The sequence below is a fragment of the Cololabis saira genome, chromosome 7 (assembly GCF_033807715.1).
Source record: "Cololabis saira isolate AMF1-May2022 chromosome 7, fColSai1.1, whole genome shotgun sequence".
Classification (NCBI taxonomy): Eukaryota; Metazoa; Chordata; class Actinopteri; order Beloniformes; family Belonidae; genus Cololabis; species Cololabis saira.
In genome coordinates, this window is record NC_084593.1 from 19,205,577 (window position 1) to 19,232,387 (window position 26,811).

A 26,811-nucleotide genomic window follows, 5' to 3' on the forward strand; every position below is an offset into this window, starting at 1 on the left:
CTTCGGGACCACTATTTGTTAACCGTCACCACTTTATCAGTCTGAATCTGGCAGTCTCTCAATATCTTTGGCCTTTGTGTCTCCCCCACCTGGAGGTATCTTTGGGGCTTCCTACCCCTGCTCAGTGCAGATGTTTCTGTACACGTTTCTGTACAGGTTAAAGCTGTATAACTGCGTTAACCTGGTTGTAGCGTTCCATATATGGTTTACCTGCCGGCATCCTGCATCCTACTATTATGTGCTGGATTATGTCTGGGGGTGTGGCGTGTGGTTTTCATACTTGTTTGTAATTTTTCATCAAAAGGAGTGTAAAGGAACAATTGTCCTTATTTGGTTACTTCTTTTGTAGAAATATTTATGATTTATTTCAGCACCTGTCACCTGTAATTTAAAGGATGACATACACTTTATTTTGAAAAGGAATTTTATTTTGAATTTTCGGGCAGGATATCCTCTATCGCAGTCCTTTATCGTGTTTTGTTGTTCTTTTTGCTGCTGCAGCTGCAGCTGCAGCATGTTTGTACGTGCTTTGCTAAAAAGGCAGAGATTTGCAACGCATTTTTGTTGTAGTGCTTCAGTTAGAGAGTAAGGGTATTTTTTTATCAATGAACAACATGTTTGTAAATGTTTGTTTGAAGTGTGTTGTAAAGTGAACATCTATTAACTGCAGCTCTTATGGTGCAAAGGAACTTAACAAACTCCTGAACATCAGTTAAGGACTCCATCATTTCTACCTCAGTCTTAAGCATCCCATCTATGATCTAGTTGCTATGGCAACCACTGTTGGGAGGAGAGTTGCTCCTGGTCTAACTTTTTGTCGTTGCTTCACACACACACACACACACACACACACACACACACACACACACACACACACACACACACACACACACACACACACACACATACATATATATATATTTATGTATCCATAAGATATTTAAACTATTTTAAATTCAAATTTCAAAACTTTGGCTCTGTATTTGTGAGGGTCAAATCTGTCAGGACTGATGGTTCAGCTTATGTTTATATGTATTTTAGGGTTAAAAGGAAGAACAGGAAGAGCATATTCCACCTCTTTGCTGTCTCCCCTGGTTCTTCGGGATGGAGTTTTGCTTTTCTAAATATTCCCATTTATATGCAGGTTAGTGAGCAGGTGGATGTCGGTCTATTATCTGTTTGATTCATATTTTCGTAAACAACACGTCAGAGGGGATGGTGGAGATGGAGAGCAATCACATTTTATAATTAAATCTGCTTTCTTCTGGAACACAATGCTAATATTAGGGACTCTGCTAATGCATCTTTCTGTTAAATCCTGAATTAAAAAGCTGCATTATTCATCACCGACGATCTTGGCACAAAACCTGGGTGGAATAACCAAAGCTTATCACGCTACGACTTAAGTGGAGCCATTTGACTGAAGTGAAGTGGGCTTAATGCTCTCTTTTCAAACGTTGTGCGGGAAAATGTTTAATTAAATGTTTCAAAAGCATATACATCCTAACCACTCTTGAAAGTACATTAAACATTTCTGATGGAGCACTCCCAAGTTTGAAACTCATAGGCAGAAAGCGATCAAAGCTTTTACCCACTTTATTTTAATTAAGAGGAGACTACATACATAAGAATGAATGTGTTCAATAAAATGTCCTAATCACAGACTTTTAAAGGTTCTACCAATTTAATATATATCAGCAAACAACTGCACTACATAAAAATACAATCCAGTGTTGGCGTCAATACCAGAGGTAAAGTAGTTCTCCTTCTGAGTGCGTTATCCCGATGGTCTGCTCTCTTAGTTAAAGTTAAACTCCGAAGACTGAAGGCGGGGTTTGGTCTGAGAGTATTTGATATTGTACAAGCAAAGCTTTTATCTGCGTCAGTGGCTCCTGCACGGTCAGGTGTACGTTACACCTGGGAATGATTCCAGATGTTTCTGTAGACGTTTGGTTTTTCTGAACCTGGTGGTAAGCTAGAGTTTGATTGAGATGCTAGTAGCTAACCAGCATTAAATAAGGTAAAGACAAAGCTTCCAAAACAGATGATCATATATTAGTTTACAGCAACAACTCAGTACATGTTTGATGTATTTCATCAATATGATTATATGAGATTTTAACTAAATTGTAGTATATTATACTGAATTCATCAGAAAGTCCTGCTATTATGTGTTGAAAGCAGACTTTTAAGCTCTTATATAACATGTTTTTTTATATTCTGTATGTGTCCACATATTATTTGGTAACCAAATTTGGAAAGATTTCCTTTCCAGTGCTTTCTGCTGTTGGATGAATACAGTATGTTGGTCAGCTCTGTTTTGCTTAAGCTTTGCCCATATTGAATAAATTAGAACATTAAAACTTCATGTTGGCGAGGCAGAGTAAACTCTATCCCCCTCCACGGACAGAGGTTTGGCCGGTTGTCAGAGGAGCTGACAGCGTGGAGTAGTTTGTGGGAGTCCGGTTGGATCTTGTAATGGATCAGATGTCATATCCCAGTGACCCCTGGAGGACTCCAGAAGATAATCACATGGCAGTGCATCCCTGAGTTAATCAATGGAGGGCCTAACTAATTTCCTACCACCCAGTTTGAGCACCCCAGAGGGTTGTCACTCTCAGTCTACAGGAGTGTTGTGAAATGGTTTCTCGAGGAGGATCAGCCCATGCAGCGGCCAGCCGCACGTCAGTCTCTCCAGGATCCTGCAGAGTTTGTTGTGCAATAAAAAAATCTTTGATTTTGCAGTGACTTTTCACACAAATTGCAGTGCAATTTGTAGGATTTATATACATTTTTATGGTGAGAAATGTGTACATATACAAGAAATTAGAGACATTTCTTCTATTAAAGATAAAAACGAGACACAGTCTCCTTGTTAATGTATAATTGGCTTGTAAATCTCTGCCTCAAGTCTGTACACATAAAGTGCATATGATATGCACGTTATTCAAAGAAAATAAAAAAATAAAGTGCGTTTCCTAGCCGGATGGAGCCAGCGTGAGTACTACTAATTGTTGTTCTCCTTCAACTTTTTTGTTCTGTTTAAAAATCTTTAGAATATGTTAATAGCCTCTGTGAGTGCCCCAAAATAACAGAAATCTTTTAGTAAATTAGAAAAATTGCAGCCCTCTGCATATGATTATTGCAACTGGTCCATCCCTGGACTGGGGACGGACGCTGGAGTACCAGGACAAAACTCAGGGTGAACATCCTCACGCAGAAAGCCCATCGCTGGGATTTGAACCAGGAGGGTCTAGTTGTGAGCAAGAAGTACCGGTCTTAAACTGTCCCACGCCAACCTCATCCTGCAAAGCAGAAATGAAAAAATAGAAAAAATTCAAAACCAAATGTAAGGATCACTCCTTGGAAGATAGAAAAATAAACATTTGAATGGAGATCGCCTGAAACAGCAAATAGTTACGTAAGCAAAAAAAATAAGAACACTTGAAGTTTTTTTTAACTTTAACCTCTAAAGTACATTGTATTTATGTGCTACTTTTGTGTAATAATTAGTTTCTTATGTTTTTAATGATCAAATGTGTGTCTGCTTTAAGTAAACGACTTCACTCCAGTCCAAAGGATAAGCATGTTTTTTTTTAGCCTGCTAGGGTCAACGATGGAAACTGAAACTCTAAAAGCTATGGGCCTAACCAATCGTGAACAGACTGTACACATTAGAATATTTACTAGACCCGTTTCCTGGGAGGAGGAATGACGTGGGCATGATCCAACAGCTTCTCCGTTTCCTGTGAGTCTTTCTCACACACTTGCTCACAAGTTGTTCATCAGCTGAAGAACAAGAAAACAGCACTGTGGCACGACCCTGCCTTTGAAGGGATGGCCTCTCTGGACATTTTACATACCACTGGCACGGCATCACAGGTCTACTTGTCCACATATCAGCTGGTCCAGCTCAGATAATGCTGTGACTAGACCAAAATAGTCCATTACATTGATTGCGATTTTACATACACTGCCACTAATAACACACTCCCCTTGATCTTAAATTGCACCTGAATGCATCTGAGATATGAACCTTTGAGTAGATACCTTTGATCAAGTGAACACACAAATAAATGCTGTCAAAGCCTCTTATTTTCTCCCGTTCCTTCGTTTTATTCATGATCTACTTCTTCAGAAAACCAGTCCTGCCTGCATCATGCAGCCAGTCTGACTAACAAGAATAACATGAAGACTTTCTCAGCTTGTGCCTGTTCACACGAAAACGTCCACACTTTGAACAATTTCACAAAAATTACCAAACATGTCCCAATGCGTTTCTAAGGCCTTGAATATGTTTTTAGATATAGTAAGAGTCAATGTTTTGTTTGTTTTTACCGTACTTCCATCTCGAAGGACATAAATGGACCCTGTAGGATTAAAATGCCCAAATCCAGTCTGTTCAATCTATCCATTACTTTAACAATGGTAAAGATTTAAAATAGATGGTTTATGTACATTAACACAACTGATACTTGTAATGTTTCCACATTTAACACACAATGATTTTTTTATATGGCATGTGCTGGCAGGTTTGAAGAAGAATTTAGGAAAATGCACAAACAAAAACAAAACCAGGCAGAAAGATGGATATCTCTATGCGATGTTGAACAAATTCTGGCGAGATCATACCGGGCTGCAGATTAGATTATTTCCAAAGTAACATCAGCCTTGTTTCAATCTTTCAAATGAAAAAGTAGCTGCCTTTATAATACCGACAGGACCTTAATGTTCCTTTTCTCATCCTTTCATTATCGTGACAATGCATGTTCCAAAACCTTGTTGTTGCTATGGTAAGGTTGTGATGTACTACATGCACCATGCAAAACAGATTTATTTCTGGTTTTAATTTCTCTGAAAAAGGCTGCGGAGGTTCCTCCAAGAGAGCTTGGTTTTTGTTTTTTAGTTGTTTTTTTTTTGTTGCTCTTTGGAAGGCAAACATTTCTACAGAAATTAGGATATTTAAAGCGGGAAAAATGATGTTCTTGCGGAGCTTGGCACCATGCCTAACACTTGAGAGATAGCAGCCAGGCCAAAGGTTGAGTTGTTCGAAGCAGCTCCAGCATGTCCACTCGGATAGCTGCAGGCCCTGTTACAGGCCAGCGCTGGAAATAACACTTAAAGGGAAGCGATTAGCGAGTCACTCAGCTTATTTGTCCTTATTGACTTTAAATACAGGTACTTTATGCAGGCACACACAAACACAGACCACAGTCACTGACCTCATGAGACAGTCTGATAAAGTTGTCAGACAGAAACAACGTTTTGTGCAGGAGACAGCTCCTTTTTATACCTCAGTACCACCCACAAATTAAAGTTTAAAAAAAGGACACTCTCCACAGGCTCAAAGCGAGAAAAACATTTTCCTCCATGCGTGGTAATAAAGACTGACATTTTGAGTTTAGATAAAAAGTCCACGTGAGACACGGACACTAATCTCGCCTGTTTTAATAAGGCTGGTCCTGGTTAATCACAACGTGGTCCAGCGTTTTTCACAATGCAGTTCCTGTTATTTCCTCCCCACACTCAACATTAGTCCTTACACAATATTTAACTCCTGTTCACTTTAAGTAAAACCATCGCGTTGGGTGGGGGGTACTGACAGCTGAGGCCGTGTCGTCACTCTTGTTCAGCAATTTTAAACAGTCATATGATTAACAGATTAACAAGACATCAATCTGTGCAGATGAAAATGTCTCCCTCGTGCCTGTATGCAATGCTACTGTCATCTCACCCATAATAAACTCTTTTTTTGAAAATGCACAATATGAAAAATCAATGTCTCAAACATTTTCTGGAATGATTGCATTCTTCGATCGATTTTCCCCACATCCCGTCTTGTCTTCTGGGAAAAACCTTTGTTTCTGCCGGAGAATAACAGGGTGACAAACAATAAGAAGAAGATTACCATGTCACACAAAAGGCCTCTCTTAGTACATCAAAGCCGCCAGGCCGATTTGAAAGCAGCTATCTTCTCCGTGAAGTTGAATTTAAGTTTCATGCACTCAGAGGTGTCAAGTAACGAAGTACAAATACTTCGTTACCTTACTTAAGTAGAAATTTTGGTTATTTATACTTCACTGGAGTAATTATTTTTCAGACGACTTTTTACTTTTACTCCTTACATTTTCATGCAATTATCTGTACTTTTTACTCCTTACATTTTCATGCAATTATCTGTACTTTTTACTCCTTACATTTTAAAAACAGCCTCGTTACTCTATTTCATTTCGGCCTTTGAATTTGGTTGTGGTTGTGGCACAGATGTTCTTGTCCAGTTTTGTTCTTACATCAGATTCCTGCAACTAAACCTGGATGTACATTCCAATAAAGGTTAGGATAAATGATAACATGCCTCTGAAGTTTGACTTTTTGCACCATTAAAATACTTATAGGCTACTAGTCATCATATCTTCTGCTCTCTGAAACACATGTTAATGCTCAATAGTACACATATATGGTTCTTTAATATATTTGCATTATACTAAGATGCATTAATTTTCAATGGCTCTTTTCCCCCTTACATTACTTTTACTTTTATACTTTAAGTAGTTTTGAAACCAGTACTTTTATACTTTTACTTGAGTAAAAAACTTGAGTTGATACTTCAACTTCTACAGAAGTATTTTTAAACTCTAGTATCTATACTTCTACCTGAGTAATAAATGTGAATACTTTTGACACCTCTGCTTGCACTCAGTGTTTTGGAGAAAAACTTTGTGAGCGGTATGGTAATAGGTGATATACCCCTGCTCTCCATTAGGCCACCCCTCACCGACCGCTTTCCTCTGACAGAGGACGATAAACCGGGTGGCACCAGGCAACCTGCTCACTGAGCGAGGGCGATAATGACTGGAGCACTGACAGACACCGTTTTCATGAATAAACTGTTCATGTATAGTTAAAGTTTTGTATTTAAACATATGAGAACTCTGTGAACTCGTATTTCTAAAGTTAGAGAGAGTTCAGAGAATTCCTTTTTTCTGCACATCTTTCAGAGCAATAATTTAATCATATCTAGCTGGTGCTTTCGTTATACTGTACGACAACTCAGTCAGTTAAAAGCCATAGGTTTGTATTTCCAGCCAGCAGTTGGTGATTTTTATTTATTTATTTATTTATTTATTTTTTGATCTTCTTTATCGCAGAGTAATTCACAATGTAATTTTTCACTAGGCGATTTGGCCTGTCTAATACAGATATATTCAGTATTCAGGAGTGGATCTCTGGTCAGAAGAATGATGAGACCGCGGACACATCCATCTGAGTATGTGCACACACAAACATGAGAACAGAGATCACAAAGAAAATTACAGATAAAACTTTTAAGTTTTAGAAAAGCTTGCGAAAACAAACTGGATGCAACTCAGGTTTGTACTGGACTTCAAAAATGACTTGTCAGAAATTCAAAGAGCTGGCAGAAATAGCTGAACGACTTTATATCTGGCTACAAAGTGCATAACTTATTCACATTTGACATGATTTCAATGCTTCCCTCGTCTGTCTCTGCCACATGTGCACACACACATTGGATCAACATGGCACTCTCTTTTCCCTTTGTTTCCACACTTTCCATCTCTTAACGATGAGATCATTGCACTTAAGTCCAGTTGTTTTGATTTGAGGGCATCTGGGAGACATTCCAGTGTAAAGCCACAGATCACAAGTCCATGCAGAGCATTTTACTCAGCCTTGTCATTTTCAACAGCTGCACAACATGCTATGACACATGTGCAAGAACATCAGGTGCTCTCAATTAGATTTCAGTCTGCGCTGACTAGAAGTGCGAGAAGGGATTTAATATTGCTTGAAATGTGCTATGTGACTGATCCAATTACTTAGATTTATTAAGTAGCACCATTGTAATTTCAACTGTTAACAGTTTATTTTGGATGGAAACGTACCTCGCTCTGCAAGGAAACTGCTGCCCTCTGGGGCCATCTAGTGGTCAGAGCTAAATACTACAGCGCATGCACACTTGTTTACGTCACTCATGAATTCCCAGACACTTCAAACAGGACTGCTCATTTTGCTGGGGGGAAAAAAGTGCCACTCAACATTAACACGAATTTCACCACTTGCAGGGTCAGAAAAAACTATCTCCTCAGTGCCAGGAAGCTCAGACTCAGCTGCAAGCTGTGTGTTTGGGACAGGTGATTATTCTCAAATGGTCCTCTACTACAAGCCCTGATCTCAATCTGTGGAAAGTGGTGAAAAAAATAATGGTGGTGAAGACACGCATCTAACCTGAGATAGCTAGAATAGTTTGCTCAGAAAAGTGGACCAATTATCAGTAGGTTGGCGTTTTGAATCCAGCTCTGTCCCAGTTTGCTGTCGTTGTGTCCTTGGGCAAGACACCCTACCCACCTTGCCCCGTGTGAATATGTTTGAATGTGTATGAATAAAAAATTAAAAAAAGATTTAAATTTTTTTTTAATGGGTTACAGCTGTAACCCATTTTTAAAATCTTTTCTACATGAAATAGCCAATTTAAATAAAGGCTTTTTATATTTGCAGAAGAGTGCCTTGGATTCTTCTTCTTTTTTGATATCCATTATTATTTTTTATTTTTTTTCTCATGTAAGAGGTTTTTTAAAATCAAGAGCCAGAAGGAAACTGTAATTTTTTTTACTGCAAATATCCAGTTGTGGGCTTTTTTATCTTTGGAACATTTGTTCATGCAGTACGTTGTTTTCTTTCTTAGTTGTGATTATTTTCTTCATTCAGGTTGGCCGGTACCAGTTCTTGGATTACTGTACTGACAATAATTAACAACTGTAGTTTTTTTAATTTTTATTTAATCCTATCTTTTAAATCAGGTGGATATTTATAAACCTGATGCAGACAGCATCATATCAGTCCTGTCTAATGACACAACGGTTCATTGTTCACATTTTCTCACATCCGGTTGCATGTCTGTGGGAAATTGTTAACATTTGCCCCTGTCTCTAAAAAGTAAGAATAATAAATGCAAAAAGAAGAAACACTTATAAACTGAGACACACTCATGCTGAAGCAGGACACTGAAACCGAATCTCCACTGCAGTGCACATCATTTCCAGTCTGTCATGTCAGAAGTATTTCCGTCCAGTCTCTTTCTACTTCATGTATGTCACTGTACGACCACAAGTCAACACGTCAGGCCTACTGGGTATACTAAGGCAATCTGCCAATGGCCTTCTGTCCACAGCTTTTATGTGCGGGTCCATCTTCTTGGAAAGAAAGTCAATGTTCGTGGAAAAGATTGGGGGTGCTGTTACACCTCTGTAGCATTGTTCTCTGACCCGAGGCTACACGTACAGTTGAGGACGATTTTATTAGCCCCCTTACAAAATAGTGCTTGTTTTCTAAGTGTTTTCCAAGTGATATTAACCAGAGCAAAATAAACTGAACACAGCTTTTTGTAGACTTCGTAGTTTTATTTTGGATGCTTACACTATTTTATATTCCACTCAGAAATGAAGATATTGTACAAAACACAAAAACTACCAGGGTCAAAATTATTAGCCCCCCACACCCTAATAGTCAATTGTGTATCCTTTTTGCTGTATTACTGCCTGCAGACATTTGTTGTAGTTTACAACAAGTCTCTCACACTTCATTTGAGTAATCCTGGCCCATTTTTCTTTGGCAAATCTCTCCAGTTCCTCTAGATTTGATGGGTGCCTGGCATGGACATGTTTCTTTAGGTCACCCCACAGATTTTCTATTGGATTTAAGTCAGGGCTTTGTGCAGGCCATTCACTTTGGTCGTCTGGAGATAGTTCTTCACCAAGAGGGAGGTGTGTTTAGGATCCTTGTCATGTTGGAAGATGAAGTGACGTCTCAGACCCAGTTTCACAGCTGACTGCCTAAGGTTCTCTTTCAAAATAGCCAAATATTTTTCTTTATTCATGATTCCATCCACCTTGACAAGATTTCCTGTTCCAGATGCACTGAAGCATCCCCACAGTATAATACTCCCACCACCATGCTTCACTGTGGGGATGGTGTTCTTTGGGTTGAATGCCTGTCCTTTTTTTCTCCAAACGTAAGCAGTGTCCCTGTGGCCAAAGAGCTCTAGTTTAGTCTCGTCAGACCATAAGACACGCTTCCAGTATGAATAATCTTTCTCCAGGTTGTCTCGAGCATACTGAAGTCTGGCTTGAAGGTGCCTCTTCCTCAAAAGTGGGTTTTTTCTTGGTCTGCACCCTCGTAGGTCATTCCTGTGCAGAGCTCTAGTTATGGTCTTCTTCGAGACAATGATTCCTGATGTGGCCAAGTCATTTGCCAGCGTCTCTCACCAGTTTCCTCTCCAGTCTCTCTGAAATATTTCTCTTTCTACCTCTGCCAGGCTTGTTCTGCACTGTGTTGCTGTCTTTGGAGCGTTGAATGATGCCTCTCACTCCAGTCCTTGACACCTGGAAACGGTTGGATATCTTCGAATATCCCTCCCCTGCTTTGTGGGCATCTATAATTCTTATTCTGAGGTCCACACTGATCTCCTTTGTTTTTGGCATGTTGCTTCCTCAACTGCCAGCTCCATAATGAGGCTTTTATACCATGTTTTGGCTTGAGTTAATTAACTTAACTGAATTGAGTGCAATCACCTGTTTGACCTGATTACCTTTACGCACATCACCTGTGAAGGTTAAGCACATCACTGCATAAAAGTGGCTTGTGTGATGACTTAATAAATGGTAATTTCTTAAAGGGGGCTAATAATAATGTCCCTGGTCATTTTAGCTTTTTCTTACATAATAATGTTTTGGTGCACAAATATAAATGTTTTGGCCCATATAATGACAAATTGTATGTTCAGGAATGCTCTGTTAGAACCGCCTTGCTCTGCTAAAAAGGATCTTGCCAGAAACTTGAAAAAACTTAAAATTCCATAGGGGGGGGTAATAATATCGTCCTCACCTGTACATAAAGCTCTCTGCAGAGGGTGTGCCTTACTGAAACAGGACTGAGGCACCTCGGTGATGTTCAAAAACTATGTCTGACTCACACTGTCAACAAAGAAAGCAAAGCACCTACGATTGTCCTGGGAAACTGAAAGTATAATGGAAATTCTTGTCATTCATGAATGTTGTCTAGTCTTGATATGTGAGTATTTACGCAGTCAGCCTGAAATGAAGTCTCTGTAGTCTTTAAAGTAAACAGAGTTAAACTGAGCTGTCAAATAGTAAATAAACTTCAATATCCCTCGTACATTTCGTACATTTTAGTTTCATAGTGGCGACTTCACCCCGTGAGCCTGTGACAACTTCCATCCATTATCTATACCCGCTACCTGTGACAACTTTTGTAAGGAAAATGTAAGGACCGCCAACTATGATAGCGGTGAATTCACAACAGTTCTGTTTGCTCCACTTTAAATGGACCAGAGTGCCTTTGCTTGGAAAGTCTGGTTTGTTTGGGGAGGTGTGACCCAGACGCACGTTAACGACTGTAATCCGCATATAGGTCTCGGTCTCCCCCATGGATGCCTCAAGAGTTTGAGAGAACCAAATGCAGGAAGTGGACTACAAGGGTCATTGAGTGGGGAACATAAACCTAAACGAATGCACATGTACTGTAGTGTGATTTCTCTTGCAGTCACATGATTGATATGTCACAATTGCTCATTTGTGTTGTCGCCTGTCTCAGTGGTTGCATTTGCATAAAGTTATTCAGGAGGTTTGGTTTGTTTGGTTTGTTTGAGAAAAGGCAGCGTGAAAGCAAACTTGGACCAGGTGAATGTTGACTGTAATACCGGACTATTTATTAGCTGCAAAAAGAACCTCATCACATTAATACTCTGTAAACAATAATACTGAGATGAAGTTATCGTTGACCTACGCCAGCTGTTTTTGAACTGCTGTTTTAAACCATTTTGGTCTTCTTTTAACCTGAAAGCAACCCTATTTGAACAGTGGGATGCATCCAGAGCAATGCAGGGGATGTTTCTGGGGCAAAATGTCATATTTTTGGGATTCCTATTTACTTATGAAATAATTTGAAGTAGCTCAACCACAACACTGATTAGAGGAAGTGAATGTAGCATATAAGATCATGACTTGTGGGAAATGTGCATTGGTAGAAAGTGTATGACGAAGGAAATCAAGTTTCAAATGCAAATCTACTGGTGCCAGAGAGTCTAAATCCTGAAATGAGCATTACTCACACTGACATATATGTTTCATGAGCCCTGGCTGGGGGTGTAGATGCATATAAACCAATGATGATAATAATAATAATAAAAAGAAAAATACTTCACCACTTTGGAAGACAATCATTTCAATGTTCGTCCATCCTAAAAGAAATGTGAGCAACTAGCTGCTGTGGCAGGATCAACCGGCTTCTTATTTGGAACAAACACTGAGGTTGGTAGCTTCTCCCGCCTTTCGAGTTAGGATTTGACTTTCAAATCGCAAATCTGTTATTGTCTGACCCACAACCAAGTCACATGACAGTTGTCCTGATTTAACCCTGATGAGTCCTGTCGAGGCATCAAACCATCACTGCTTCTGACATCACACTGAGCAGCTGATATAATGACTCTGTAACTGGTATCATGGTGGTAATACCACTTTGCAACGTAGAAATTCTGTTTTCATGTTATGACAATAAAAACAAAAACAAAAAATACCCAGGTGTTGTTGGGACAGCTCAAATTTGGCTCTGAAAAGTTTTATGTGGCTTGACATGAAACGAGCTGTCCGATACAGGTCGAAACCAGCGATATGTGTCAGCCTGCCGACACAGCGAGTCCCGGTGGAAACAAAACATCTCAACCTAAAAAGAAAGTGAAATGGAATTGAAAAAAAGATGATGCCATCCTGAGAGTAAACAAACAGGAAATGCACACAAGAGCTAAGTGCACACAACAGTAACAGGATCCCACAATAGGAGCTACGAACGGTACAAAAGCTTCAGCATACAAAAATAAGAAATGAAAAAAGAGAGAAAAAAAGTGGACATAAGTGGACATAAGTGGAAGGATTTTGGTCTGTGTTTTTCTTTGCATGTCCTCATCTCAAAGGATGGAAAGTGAAGTTCCTCTGGACTTTTTCTCACTTGGCAAGTGGGGAAATCTCCATGAAATGTCAGAAGTGTATAAAAACCCCTCAGAAACGCAGAAGTGCTATCAAACCTGCAAGTTTGTGACAAAGGTAAGATCGCTTCTGACTTATCTGTTCACTAGTTTGTTAATAGCATTAACTTATTAATAACAATTCAGTATTAGAGTTAGACGCCACATCAGTTGGTTGTAGTAGGTCAGTAGAGATTAAAAAGCTGTCTTTTTTTTATTGTAAAAAGCCTTATTCAATAAAATATTTTACTTTAGTTACTTAGGCGCTGATAAAAGTCAGTGATAACATGGATTAGATTTAATATATGGGTTTAAATCATACTTACATCACAGCAGAGGTTTTATTGCTTTCTTTTGCTCTATTTGTTTTATAGTTGCTTATGTTGCAGCCCCTAACGCCACTTTCTCCTTGTCATCCAGATGAATTTGCTTGTTTTCTGCATCATCTGTGTATCTCTACAAGTCACTTACCAAAGCCTGAGGGGCCACTGGACTCTGCTGCCCAACGGTACGCTTGATCATCATGAGATAAACCATTGCTCCAAGTTGCAGTGGTTCTCCTCAGCCTCTTTGAATCTCTTTGTATGTTTGTGTCTCCTGCTACAGTCCTGGTTGTGGAGGTGGACGGCAGTTTAAGCCAGCAGTCCCTGAGCTGCCTGCAGAGGCCAGAGGACCCTCTGTGGAGACACAACCAGAGTCAAGATATCTTTTGGAAGAAAAATGGAGTAAAGAAGAATGAGACAGGGAACTCATATTTGGTGCAATTAGTGGAAAGCTTTGGAGGGGGCAATTACACCTGCCACAGCAAGGATGGATCGCTCCTCAATCACACCGAGGTCCTGATTCGGCACCCTGAAACCAGGATTCTTGTCAAAAGTGACCAAGGCATGCACCTAAACGTTGTCAATATAGATAATTATACTTATAAAAAACGGGGTACATTTTCAACAATTTCCAAAGCTAAGTCTTGTTTTTTAACCTTGGTCTTTAGATGATTATTTAAAGTGCTCGACTCAGAATTACGACGGAGCGTTCGACTGCGCGTGGACCTGGGACAGCATTCGTGTTGGCAGAGTAGCGTTCATCAAAGTTGCACGGTAAGCCCAAAAACTGAGGGTTTCACTTGCTCTGCAGTTACTACTCAGGGTTCAGTCCCACATTGACATTTCATGACATAGATTTTAAGACATTCAAATACATCTGAAGGGATCTGATTTCTTACAGATATTGAAAATCTATTAAATCAAATGACTTTTGTCACCGTTTCAGTGTCGCTGATCCCAGGAACACAGAGTGCTCTGTAGACAGCAGTAACCGGCGCTGGATTTGCTCCTCAGCTCACAGTAACTTCAGCTGCTCGGTGCATGAGGACGGGCGGGGGATCTCCTGCCTGGACCAGCAGCACTGCCCCTACGCTGAGGAGAACCAGCAGATCTCCGTCACCGTCTTCGTGAGGACCGACCACTATCTGCTGGAGAGTTACTCTAAACTCTTTTTCTTGTCAGCGATAGGTGAGGCGTCTGCCAGGGATATATTTGTCTCTCACTCCTGTGCAGGTGACGCCACTTTCTCTCCCTGTCTTTGTTCTCATTCTCTGTTTTACTTCCGCCCTCGACAGTGAAACCTGGCAAGGTGACGATTGGTCGGGTCAACAAAACGGTGGTAGAGTGGAGTTACCCGAGTTCCTGGAGCACACCCCACTCCTACTTCCCCCTCACCTTCGAGGTCGCTCAAGTCAGGGCTCGATGCAAAAACTGTGAGAACCCCTGCACCGCCTTAAAGCCTTCAAAGGTGAGGAAACCTTTTGGATTGTTGCATTTTACTAAATGCTACTAAACTAAAGCTGGCTGAAAATAAAAATAACAAACAAAAAAGGTTTGACAAGTAGAGTTGGTGATGTGTTTGTTTCCTAGCCTCTGGGAAGTACAGACATTTGTCGGTTAAAGGTGAAGCGCCACACAAAGGCTGTGTGCATCAGAGCCAAGGATGCGCTCTGCAACTCACAGTGGAGCGACTGGAGCCACGTCAGGTTGGTGCCTCTCAGTGATGTAACATGATGCATTCCTGTTCCCTGTTTGGCCGGCCGTTTGGCCTCAGTATTTTCCTACATGTGGCCTGTCACATGACTGTTCCCTTTCGCGCTCACCACAGCCCACACACCTCCCTGCAGCTGTAGTGCAGACAACGTGTTGCTTTTACTTTCTGTTCTTGTCTACCTCCCCATGTCCCGTGGCGTTTACACTTTAAGGTTTCTGAAACTCCACCATCTGTTTTAGGGCTCTCAAGTGTTATCAGTGATGAAATGATATGTAAATGATTAAAATTTTTTCTTTTGTTGTTATTCTTTGTTTCCCATTACAGGTTAAGGAAAAACAGGAAGAACAAAAAGCTTCAAAAGAAAAAATTGTCATAACAGAAGAAAGGAAATGCCAACACTGGACACTGAATACGATCGTACATCAATTCCTCTGTATCTTATCTAAAAACATGATGTTTGTAACTCATTATTTACTGATAAGCAAACATATAAAATCAATGTGAATACAGACACTATTTAATGGATGACACGTCTGCTTTATCTATGCTTTTTGTTTAAAAATAATAGTTATACTTTGCTCTAGACGTGCCTAGAAGTCATTCAGGATGCTGAATGTTAAGTCTGTCTCGGACTTCTTGTAAATGTTTTTTATTTTGCTGTTGTGTGATTTACAGAAAGGATCAGAAAAAAGCTGGAATGCAGTGAAAAATGCAAATAAAAGAAATTGATTTTTAAATTTACATTGACTTTTATTACTCTGAAAATGATATAAATCGTGGTTATTTATTGATTTTGTGTGTTTTTTTTTTTTTTTTTCAAATCCAGAAAATCCATTGGGGAATATGAGGCAAGGCAAGTTTATTTCTATTGCACAATTTAACAACAAGGTTATTCAAAGACATTGAAACATAAATAAGAAACATGATTTAAATTTTAAACAAAAAAGAAAGAAATAATTAATATATAAAATAAGTGAAGTTATATAAGTGAAGTGAAGTTTTATTCAAATGCAGCTGAAAATAAGTCTGTCTTCAACCGGGACTTAAATAAGGCTTTTTTCCCTGTGATCTCCTCATCCCTGGAAAATATATGGTCTTGAAGCACTAAAATGTCTTTATATTTGTCTGCATCAGTGATGCCTTCAATGAAATTTCACTTAACTATTGCAAAGGTCACTGATAGTGGGGGTTGCTGTTAACACTCTGGACACTGTCCACAGATTCATCCATAAATGATCTAGATTACTGATTCAACTGCAATCCATGTTTCTGAGGTCCACTCCAGAAGAAGTCAGTCACTACCCCAGACAAGGGCTCTTTTAGGCACAATAAAGTTTGAAGTGGCATTTGTGAATGTAGCTGTTTTGTAGAGGTTGAGGAAGGTTTCCCAGATGAATCCCTTGCTCATGTAGTTATTTCAGTTATTGATGAATGATGGTTCTTGATGTATCAGAGATGGGAGATGACGGGTGCGCAGTTTAGGCTTGCATCTTTGCTATTTAAGCGTTAATATTTCTCCAGAGTCATTGAATTATTAAAGATCTTAAACTTTGCTGAAGGAGAACTATGCAAATCAGCTCACTAGACTTATTATGATCATATCCCCTCTAGTAGAACTTGTTCAGCCCCATTGAATAATTTTACCTCCCCGATTGCTCAGCTCAGTTGCAGCGCACCTCAAGGCTCAGTACTTGCTCAATTCAATTTTCAATTCAATTTTATTTATATAGCGTCTAATACAACAGATGTTTCTCTAGATGCTTTCCAGAGACCCAGAACATTTCCCCCGAGCAATTATTACATAAACAATGGCAGGTAAAAACTCCCCCAGTGGGAGAAAAGCCTTAAGCCAAACAGTGGCAAGAAAAAACTCCCCTTTAGGAGGGAAGAAACCTTGAGCAGGACCAGGCTCATAAGGGGGGACCCTCCTGCCGAAGGCCAGGCCAGGCCCCTCTCCTGTTCTCTATTTACATGCTACCTCTTAGCCATTCAGGAATGTAATGTAAATGATCATATTTACGCCAATGACATTTCATTTCATTTCATTTCATTTCATTTCATTTCATTTCATTTATTCCATATTCTCAATAATGTTGTACAATATTTCATGAAGTACACATTATCACCATGAAAGAAAAGGAGCAAGAAGAAGAAAACTTATGATACCTGCCCCTCTCTGTTAATACAATTACGTTGACTTACTGAACACCAATCTATCTATCACATATTTATAACATGAAAACAAACAAAAAATACCACTCTATCTATTCTTTTTCTCTTTCCCCTTCTTCTTTTTTGTAGGCACTTATCTTCTCTTTTTTAAACATTTTCTTAAGTTGATACAAACTTGTGCAACCTCTCAGTTCCTTGCTTTGTCCATGCCATAATTTTACACCTGTAACAGAAATACACATTTGTTTTATGTTTAGCCTTGCAAAAGTATGTTTGAAATCATGTTTAAGTCTGTTGTCTTCATCCTCCAATCTGAACAAATTTTGCAACTGTTCTGGTAACGATCTATTTTTTGCTTTAAACATTATTTTTAAAGTTTGAAGTTCAACCATATCCGCCATTTTCAACATTCAACTCTTCATGCCTGTAAAACTCTCAGGTCCCAGCAGCCTTGCAAATCTCACAGCTTGTCTCTCTGATGTTAAATCCTGGTTGGCCCAACATTTTTTTCAGTACATGCTGACCTGCAGTCCCACCCTCTGACCATCCGTGGTAGCCTCCATCTGTCCATTAAGGAACTCCTTTGGTATTAGTTGATGGATATATTAGATTTACTCTGAAAGGTGGAGTCTTACACTCCCGCTTTGTTGATGAATCCTCTTTCTTGTCCTCTCAACCCACATTGAGGCAGATTGCTGCTGCTCCTGAGTCTGGTTCTGCCAGAGGTTTCTTCCTGTTAAGGGGAGTTTTTCCTTTCAACAGTCCCCCGGGCCGGCGCTGACTCAGGACGGGGAATTGTATGAAGAGAAAGCTTTGATTAAATCTGTTGGTTTCATTAGCTGTTATTGTTGTTATTAATTTTCATTGGCTTTGATTCATTTGGGCTAACTTGGAATTTAATTGAATGTTTTGGGTGTCTTTAAAGCTGAATTGAGTTGAATTCTCTACTTTGTTAAGCACTTTGTGACATTGTTTAGAAATAAGCTGTACAAACATAGTTTATTCTTGTCTTTTTTATTTAAAGAACATGATTTTTTTAAACATTTCACAGATTTTTCTCACACATATTTCACAAAGGGGCAGGTGTTTAGGCTTTTATGCATTTTTTTGAAACCATTTAGGCGAGTGTGGGTTTTTTGGTAGAAACTTTTGTTCCTGTAAATACTGTATAGCAAATCACAGCACTGTCTGTAAACTGTTTGTAACTCACTGTCTGTGAACTATATCTGTTCTTGAGCATTCAGTGATAGTAGATATTACACGGGATAATTTATCAGCATGCTATGCCATAGTTTTTATTTCATGTTTTTCCTCCTATCTTTTGTTTTTGTCCTCACCTTAGCCACAGTTTAACCCATATGAGTTAATTACATAATGGAATTGACTTCATAATCCCCCTGATGATAGAACGTGATGTGAAAAGTTCAGAAATAGTTCCTCAAACATCCCTGTGACGAGAAGCTTGTATACAAATGATTTATAGTTTTGTGCAACAGTATGACAATGGCATTTAAACAAAAGAAGGTATTTGCTCTTTTTTGATTACAATAACTGCTTATTGTCCACTTTACTGGAGCATTTTTTCTGCCCGTCACTGAAACATCACGTTATGAGCACTCATCCCAGGTTATGGCCATCGTGTACTGTAGATGAATCAAGAGGGATTTGATGAAGTGTTATATTAAAGAGGAGGCTTTATTATGATGAAAATGACAAAAAAGAACTTCTTAAACATTGTTATATAGTAAAAGACCACTGTGATAAACTTTTAAGAACTTTTTCAAGCAAGCATAGCTTTTTCTTGTGGCATTTACTTTTATAAACCAGCATCCAGTCAAGACTGCTTTTTTTACTGCTTTAATATCATATAAAGGTAGATTTTATATATTGGAGAAATGCATCGCTCAAGTGGCATCCTCTTGAAGTTGCATCCTTATCTTCATGAGACAGAGAGCTTTTTTCCTCTGAAACACTGATTAAAACAAGACAATCTACACTGGTTTTGATGTTGTTCTGCTTTGTGGATGTCTGTTAAGCATGTTGTAACCTTATTTATGTGATGAATTGCCGTAAGAACAGAAGTTGTTTACATGAGGGAGCATGTAAAAAAGAAACCAGCTAATGACAAGACCCCCTTATGCAGAGATGTTAAAAAGGAGAGGTAAAGGATGTAGGACATGGAAGGAAGGAAGGAAGGAAGGAAGGAAGGAAGGAAGGAAGGAAGGAAGGAAGGAAGGAAGGAAGGAAGGAAGGAAGGAAGGAAGGAAGGAAGGAAGGAAGGAAGGAAGGAAGGAAGGAAGGAAGGAAGGAAGGAAGGAAGGAAGGAAGGAAGGAAGGAAGGAAGGAAGGAAGGAAGGAAGGAAGGAAGGAAGGAAGGAAGGAAGGAAGGAAGGAAGGAAGGAAGGAAGGAAGGATTTAAAATAGTTTTACTCCCTGCCATGGTGGTGACTGAGGTCCTTGGGAAATAAAAGTGACAAACCTGTGGCTTCAGGGGTGCGTTTCCTAATCAGATGTGTCTTTACACTGATTTTGGACAAAATGAACTGACAAAGAAACCAGGAGTCAGATCATATGCTTTCAATACTTATTAGCAACAGATGTACAGTCCTGAACATGTGACTGAAGGAGCAACTCTACATCCCAGATGTTGAACTGTTGGTTGTTTCTGCCCATGCTGTCTACTGGGTGAGCTCACCTGTGTTACCTGCCAATGCTACATGTGCCATCAGCCCGGTCGAGCCTGTCTCAGCTGTTCTCTCCATCGCATCTATTTCCTAAGTAATTTACTCTGTAATGACATACTTTACTTTTCCTTCTGGGATTATTAAACCCTCCTTCAAATCAATGTTTTAGGTCGTTTCTATGAAAATGGTTCTGCTACTATAAAAACATTATCCACCTGATGTTATTTTTGCGTAGCAGCAGTGGTGCATCCATCATCAGACTGACACATCCAGATGTTCTGCTGCTGACATGTGGTCTACAGAGCTCACACACCTGAGATGGACCCCTTTCCTTAAATCTTCAAGCATCCACGTGAAGTGATCTGAAATTAGAGTAGAAAGTAGTTTCTACGGAAACTAACATCCAGTAACGCCGTGTTAGACAGCACTGAAAAAAAGATGCATGTTCTGTTATCTCAGATAATTACAGATCACCAGACTCTCTTACTGTACATACTAAATTCCCCACAAACTGTGTAAAAGTGCACTGAACTGAAGATTTTCCCCTCCTTAATTTCTTTAGTACATGCATAAAAATAAACAGAAGTGGCGCACCACACAATAATTAATGAAACTTCATGAGCAGAGAAGTTGATGCACCTGATCTGAAATTCCACAATAAATGTGAATAAAGTGCATGCACAGTTGCATTTACCGCTAGCCGTGTATGAAAAGCCCAAAAACCAATCTACAGTTCCCCCCACACACACATATATATCAATGAGCCGCTGTTCTCAGTGGTGACGAGTAACAAGGTTGATCAGGAGGTTGTGGTGAACGCTTTCCTCACTTCCCTGTCATAAAAAGCAGAAGAGGCTAAATGATTTAGCGCTTCTGGCTCCAGACAGATAAAAACAGTTTAAATTTGACACCTCCCCTTACCTTTGTTCTATTAATGGCTTACACGTTAAAAAGGGAAGCTGATGCATTTTTGGGAAATGTTTGTCCTCCCGACATAACTTCACTGGGTAAAAAAAAACAAAAGAAATGCATTTCAGTAGGTCTGAATAAATTTTAATCTCTATGTTCTGATTCAAATGTATTCAGTTCAAAGATGTAATATTGGATTATTAAAATAAATTTACTGAATAGTTTTTTTCGATTGTTCATCATTCTGCTATTTTCTCCATGAATGAATGAAATAGTTTATTTAAACATTTAAGAAAAAAAGAAAGAAACTATCTGTTGTTAAAAAAATGTTCTCAAAATAATTATTCAGTACTTACAGTTCACAATTTGTGTAATGGAGTAATCATGACCAGAGGTGGACAGAGTACTCGACCCCAGTACTTGAGTAAGAGTACAAATACTACTGGTCAAAATTTACTCCGTTACAAGTAAAAGTAGCTCAGTCAAAATATTACTCGAGTAAGAGTAGAAAAGTACTTGCTTTTAAAGGTACTTAAGTATCCAAAAGTAAATGCTTTTAAATTTACTTTAAGTAAAAGTAAGAGTAAGAGTAAATTTCTTATTTTCCACATCAGTAAATTACTATATATTTTCTAAATTAATTTAAGTTATAAAGTTTAAGTTGTAAATGTCTGTGGTTTGTCTGTGCCCTCGTTTTTTACTTGGTCGAACTCAAACATTGAGTTAAGATACGGCCAAGGATTTTGTGAAAGTCCCTGCTCCGAGTCCGACTCATTATCAGACTCAGACGACTCAGCGGATTGTCTTTCTTCTCCTGACGCAGGCGTAGCCATTGTTGCGGCTATGTCTTGACTCTGTCTTGACAAACGCAGGCTACTTTGGCGGTATCGTTTTGAGGAGGCTTGACGTATTTCAGCTTTACGTACATCCCAGTGGAGAGCGTGCACTGTGATAGGTCTCCTCCTTTGACAAAAACAGCTTGTGTCCAATAGGATTTTAGGGAAGAAGAAAAAAGAGCAGACCTGAAAGTAACGAGTACTTTTCAGCCTTCCTAGAAATTTACTCGAGTAAAAGTAAAAATATTTGTCTTGGAAATGTATTCAAGTAAGAGTAATAAGTACCAAAGAAATCTAATACTCAAGTAAAGTACAAATCCTCTGGATATGTACTTAAGTACAGTACTCAAGTAAATTTACTCTGTTACTGTCCACCACTGATCATGACCCACATGACAATAATGAAACACTAAACCTTTATTCACATTCAGCAAATATCTCCTCCCTTTTTGCCAGCTCCTCCATCTCATCATCTCATGGATACGCAGTGAGAAAAAACAACAAATGAAATACAGCAACAAATCAACGTCAGGCTGGAAAATAGTAGACTCAAAGTTTTGAAATGATCAGGTCAACGTCCAGGCCTCGGCCCCCGGATCTTAGGAGAGCTGTGCACAAGCAACTGCCTAAAAATCCCAACCAGCTGAAACAACGTTGTACAGAAAAATGGGCCAAAATCCCTCTAGAAGTATCCAACACTAATCAAGATATATAGGGAAACAAATACTTCTAAAGCAGATTTATAAACTATTGAGTTGACTTATGGGGGTACTAAGTGTTGCCATATGTTAATAAAAAATAGAATAGGAAATGAGAAAAGTGGTAGTTTTTAGTTTCTCACATAACCTGAACATTAATTGTGGGAGTTTGGTGTTTGGAGTTATTTTATGTGCTTCTCTAAATCCTCTAACAAAAATCATTACTTAAGAAAGCTTTTCCAAGAGTAATAAAATTTCACACATGAATAAATATGTGTGGTTTTTCTCGTCCGCCTGTGGATGTCTGACTCCTCGTGACACAAGAACTGGTCAGGTTGGGTTAGGAACGCAGCTCAGAGGATGTCGTTCTTTCAGATTAAATTAAATTACAAGACATGTAACAGCAAATTCTGAATAATAATAATATACAAGCTGAGGTCATACTGCCATTTCCTAAAAAAGAGTTTCACAAATCACAACAAAACAGAAATCCTTTCATAAGACATTGTATTTGAAAAAAAAAAAAATCAGAGAATAAGTCAACCTTTGAAAAAGCAACAATAAAAGAGAAAACAACATTTTAAGAAGCGCAACATTTCACAAAACCCATCATGAAACACGATCTGTCAAAAAGTATGTCGGCGAAGCCGATAACGCAGCAGAACAAGAGAACACAATCACTCAGATGAGACAATGAGACGTCAAAAAGAAAAACAATGGGGTGCCGGAAGGATCACCTGCTGGAGCAGGTGGCCGGCGTAGCCTACAGAGGATCCAGATATGCTGCAGATGGTTAGAGATGAACTTTTCACAAAACGCAGTATTAGAATAAACTGATGTAACTTCCTTTTTTTCTTTTCACTGGAAAGATACTGAATCCCAAAATGTAATTTTCCTCTTTTGTGAAATTTCCTTTCTGTTTTTGTCTTTTTTATTAAATAAAAACAGAAAATGTGCAGTGTTTTCCATTTCATTACTATGGTTTTGGTTTTGTTCTTGTACCTTGTTTAACCTTATTGTGTTTCATACACAACACATACATTTATACAAACTTAATTCCAGTGAATTGAGGAATGGAGTAATACTGTATGTTATGGACCTGTTAACAATTAACCTACCTAGTTGTTAAATGCTCCTCCATTTGTATTTGATTTGCGCCAGCTACTTTTCCAGCATTTTGTTGACTGTGTTTCAAGTTTTTTTTGGAACAGGGTCACTAGTATTTTCCATGAACTGGAAAAAAGTCTTAGTTTCAACATCTGACAGGTTGTTTATGTTCGTTTGGAAACAAATATGAGTTTGTGAGATTTGCAAATCATTGCATTCTGTTTTTTATTTTTATTTTCCACAGCATCCCAGGAATAAGGTTTGGATTGCCTTCTCCTGATTTTGCCTATAGTGTCAATTAGATTCACTTCTTCTTGATTCTGCTGTTTCACTGACCTTGTCCCTCATTTACTGAGCTTGTTAATTAATGGCCATATAAATAGCTTATTTTGTTTTATTTCATTTATTTTAGTCAGTTAGTTAGTTCGTTTTATTTTTGCTTAGATGGCAGTTATCCACATGCTCCTTACCTTACAGCCGCTGCTTTTGAGAGTACAGCTGAATCTTGAAATAATACCCTTATCCATATATTTTTTTAAGTTTTTCAGAAATCAGAAAATACTTTGCCAAATATCAGTTTGTCTTTGCCTTTTGAAAAACTTGATTAAGAAAATATGACACAGGCAGGCCATGATTTCAAGAGCTTGACGACATCGTCTGATTGTAATGTCTCAGTAGTGTCGCTAGATGGCAGCATTGCACATCTAACGTGTACGCTTGCAACAGCCGTAACTCAAGTAAAATAGAAGTTGAAATTACCAAAGATGTGGTGCCTCTAGGACTTTCAGTGGTAAATCACTGGGTAATGACTCAAAATGATATTTCTCATATTTAATCTGTAATTTCATCTTTCAGGTTTGCATCATATTTCCTTTTCATTCAGTTCCGAAAAGGAGTTTTTCTCAACACATAATCTGCTTTATGCTGACATCAAAAGAAATTGAAGACTGCTCGTCTGCACATTTAAATAATAGATACTTAAGTTTCCTTTTTTTTGTAGACCATGGAACATATTGTTAGACATAAGGCCTAATCTCATAGGCATATGCCTGGGTTTTACAACTAGTTGTTTTTATGAGGCTTCAATTCAATCGGGCCAACCTTTTGATATTGGAGAACATCTGGTCTCGTACAGGAGGCGGACTGCGGCGCCTCCAGCTCCTTTCTCATCACTTACTTCAAAATGCATGTTGGAGTTTTAAAGCAGGGAGTTTGAACAGCCGGCACGTGTGTGGCTGACCCTAGACGCACTAGCACACCTTTACATGGTTTACATGGTGTGTGCATTCATACATGGGCCTAATGATCAGAGATATTTTGCAAACCTTTTGTCTGGCTGCCATGGAGTTTGTAAATCACAGTATTAACATGGCTGGAACATCGGGCTCCATCTGCCATATCCCCTTTAGGATACTGAGAAGGTGATATTTGGCCTAACGGTGTGTGTGTGTGTGTGTGTGTGTGTGTGTGTATGTGTGTGTGTGTGTAAGTGTGTGTGTGTGCATTGGTGCTCAGGAGATATAAATATAAGCCACCCCAGAGGCCAACATGCCGACCCAGGCAGACGGATCATGGCGAGGGCCAGCCGCAATCAAACAAATGTGCTGAAGGATATCTCTTAACTTGTGTGTGTGTGCGCGCACACACGGACAGTGTCAGACATTTTATTTCACTTCGCTTTTATTCATCACTATTTATTATATCATGTAGGCAGAGCGCTTGCATTACCCCCCTCCCGCGGCAGGAGACATAAAAACGCAGCTCCAGACAATGATGGGATGATTGCCGGGGTTTGGTGTCCAACCTTGACCGTTTATGACATTTATTAGACTCCGCAAACACTCCGTCTGCAGGTTGCCCGCGCTGAAGACACTATCATCCAGAAACGCAGCCATCGTTGCCAAAATGAAACCAAAAAAGTATACGCGCACAATAGTTTTACATCCAAATGTGCGTATTTTGTCAGAATCATGCCATTGTTTTTATCTGAGCCTGTGATCACCAACATTGACGTGTCATCACTTCTTGATAAGATCTTAATTTTCAAAGGCAGCCTCCTGATAAGAAACCACCCCTTATTGTTTCGTTTTCATTATAATTAACCAAAGAGAACTTAGTGAACAGATGCCCCCAGGAAAATCCAATTTGACCATTTAGAGATGACTCTAATGAGGAGAAAGTCAGGACTGATGAGGAGGAGAAGGAGAGCTAATATGCGCTCACTCCTGCTTTTGCTTCTGCTGCTTTCGTGCATGTGAACTTCACAGTACCAGGCTTCCGTGAGCGAATAATAAGCACATTTGTATTTTATTCTATCTTATTACACTGTTCAATTTTTGTTGACTGCACTTTTCTTCTTCTTCTTTGGACAGCGAGACGCAGCGCGGTTTAAATTGTACTTAGGCTGGATTCCCCTCGTAGTCCTGCAAGATTTATGTTGATGCCTCTAATAAAGGCTGATTTCAAACCGTCGGGCCAGGAAAAACGCGCGCAGCGGCTGCCAGGCTTCTTGGTGAGCTGAAACTTTCTTAAGCTCATAATCTGCCACTGTTGATACTCTGTCTGAGCACTTCCTCAACACACATGGGAGAAAAGACAAAACACTTTTCAACCCCCCCCCTTCCAAAGCTCACGCGTGTATAATGTAGAGTTAAAATGCATGGTTCTGGTTATTGATCTTGAATTAAACTGACACTCAAACACACAAGTAAACATAATCAAAATTGCGCACGTGTGTTCCTCTCACAATGTCGAGGCAGAAAAAAAAACAAGAAAAAAAACCCTACTTTTATCTCATCCTCCGTTAAACATTTGATCAGTTAATGTTTGGGTAGTTTAGGAGGACTTGGACACATTCTCATGACTGCAGCTCCACGACAGATGTTACAAGCAGCCCGGGTGTTCTCCTCACTCCTTCCTTCACTCTCACAGACTGCATGGATCAAACAAATGTCCTCCCCTCAGTTGGTGTCTGATTGCCACTAATAGCTACATTGATTGTCAAGTCTAAAGGCAGCACATGCTCGCAAAGAAAAGGCGCACTGTGCATGGCTTGGAGAGGCTGTGTGTGTGTGTGTGTGTGTGTGTGTGTGTGTGTGTGTGTATGTGTGTGTGTGTGTGTGTGTGTGTGTGTGTGTGTGTGTGTGTGTGTGTGTGTGTGTGTGTGTGTGTGTGTGTGTGTGTGTGTGTGTGTGGGACGAGGCGGGGACAGTGCAGGTGGGCGGGCAGCCTGCAGCTCGGGTTGGCGGACAGCTGATTGTCCGTGTCATTAACTGCGAGAGTGGGCGTCCCCGTCCACCTCCGACACCACG

The 26,811-nt window shown here is 39.4% G+C and overlaps 1 protein-coding gene across 1 annotated transcript; it reads left to right on the forward strand.

Moving 5' to 3' along the window:
- Positions 1-13,477: 13,477 nt before the first annotated feature.
- il12ba (interleukin 12Ba) lies at positions 13,478-15,784 on the forward strand. Its single transcript, XM_061726199.1, has 7 exons — positions 13,478-13,565; positions 13,664-13,942; positions 14,049-14,154; positions 14,327-14,568; positions 14,676-14,848; positions 14,971-15,086; positions 15,419-15,784. Exons 1-7 carry the CDS (start codon positions 13,478-13,480, stop codon positions 15,468-15,470), a joined length of 1,056 nt encoding a protein of 351 aa, XP_061582183.1. The 3' UTR covers positions 15,471-15,784.
- Positions 15,785-26,811: the final 11,027 nt, after the last annotated feature.

Excerpts from the sequence above, each read along its gene's own strand:
- il12ba (XM_061726199.1), top strand. The coding sequence starts at position 13,478 with ATGAATTTGCTTGTTTTCTGCATCATCTGTGTATCTCTACAAGTCACT. Across the intron at positions 14,569-14,675 it reads CTTTTTCTTGTCAGCGATAG|TGAAACCTGGCAAGGTGACG; the intron begins GTGAGGCGTCTG and ends CGCCCTCGACAG. Across the intron at positions 15,087-15,418 it reads AGCGACTGGAGCCACGTCAG|GTTAAGGAAAAACAGGAAGA; the intron begins GTTGGTGCCTCT and ends TTCCCATTACAG.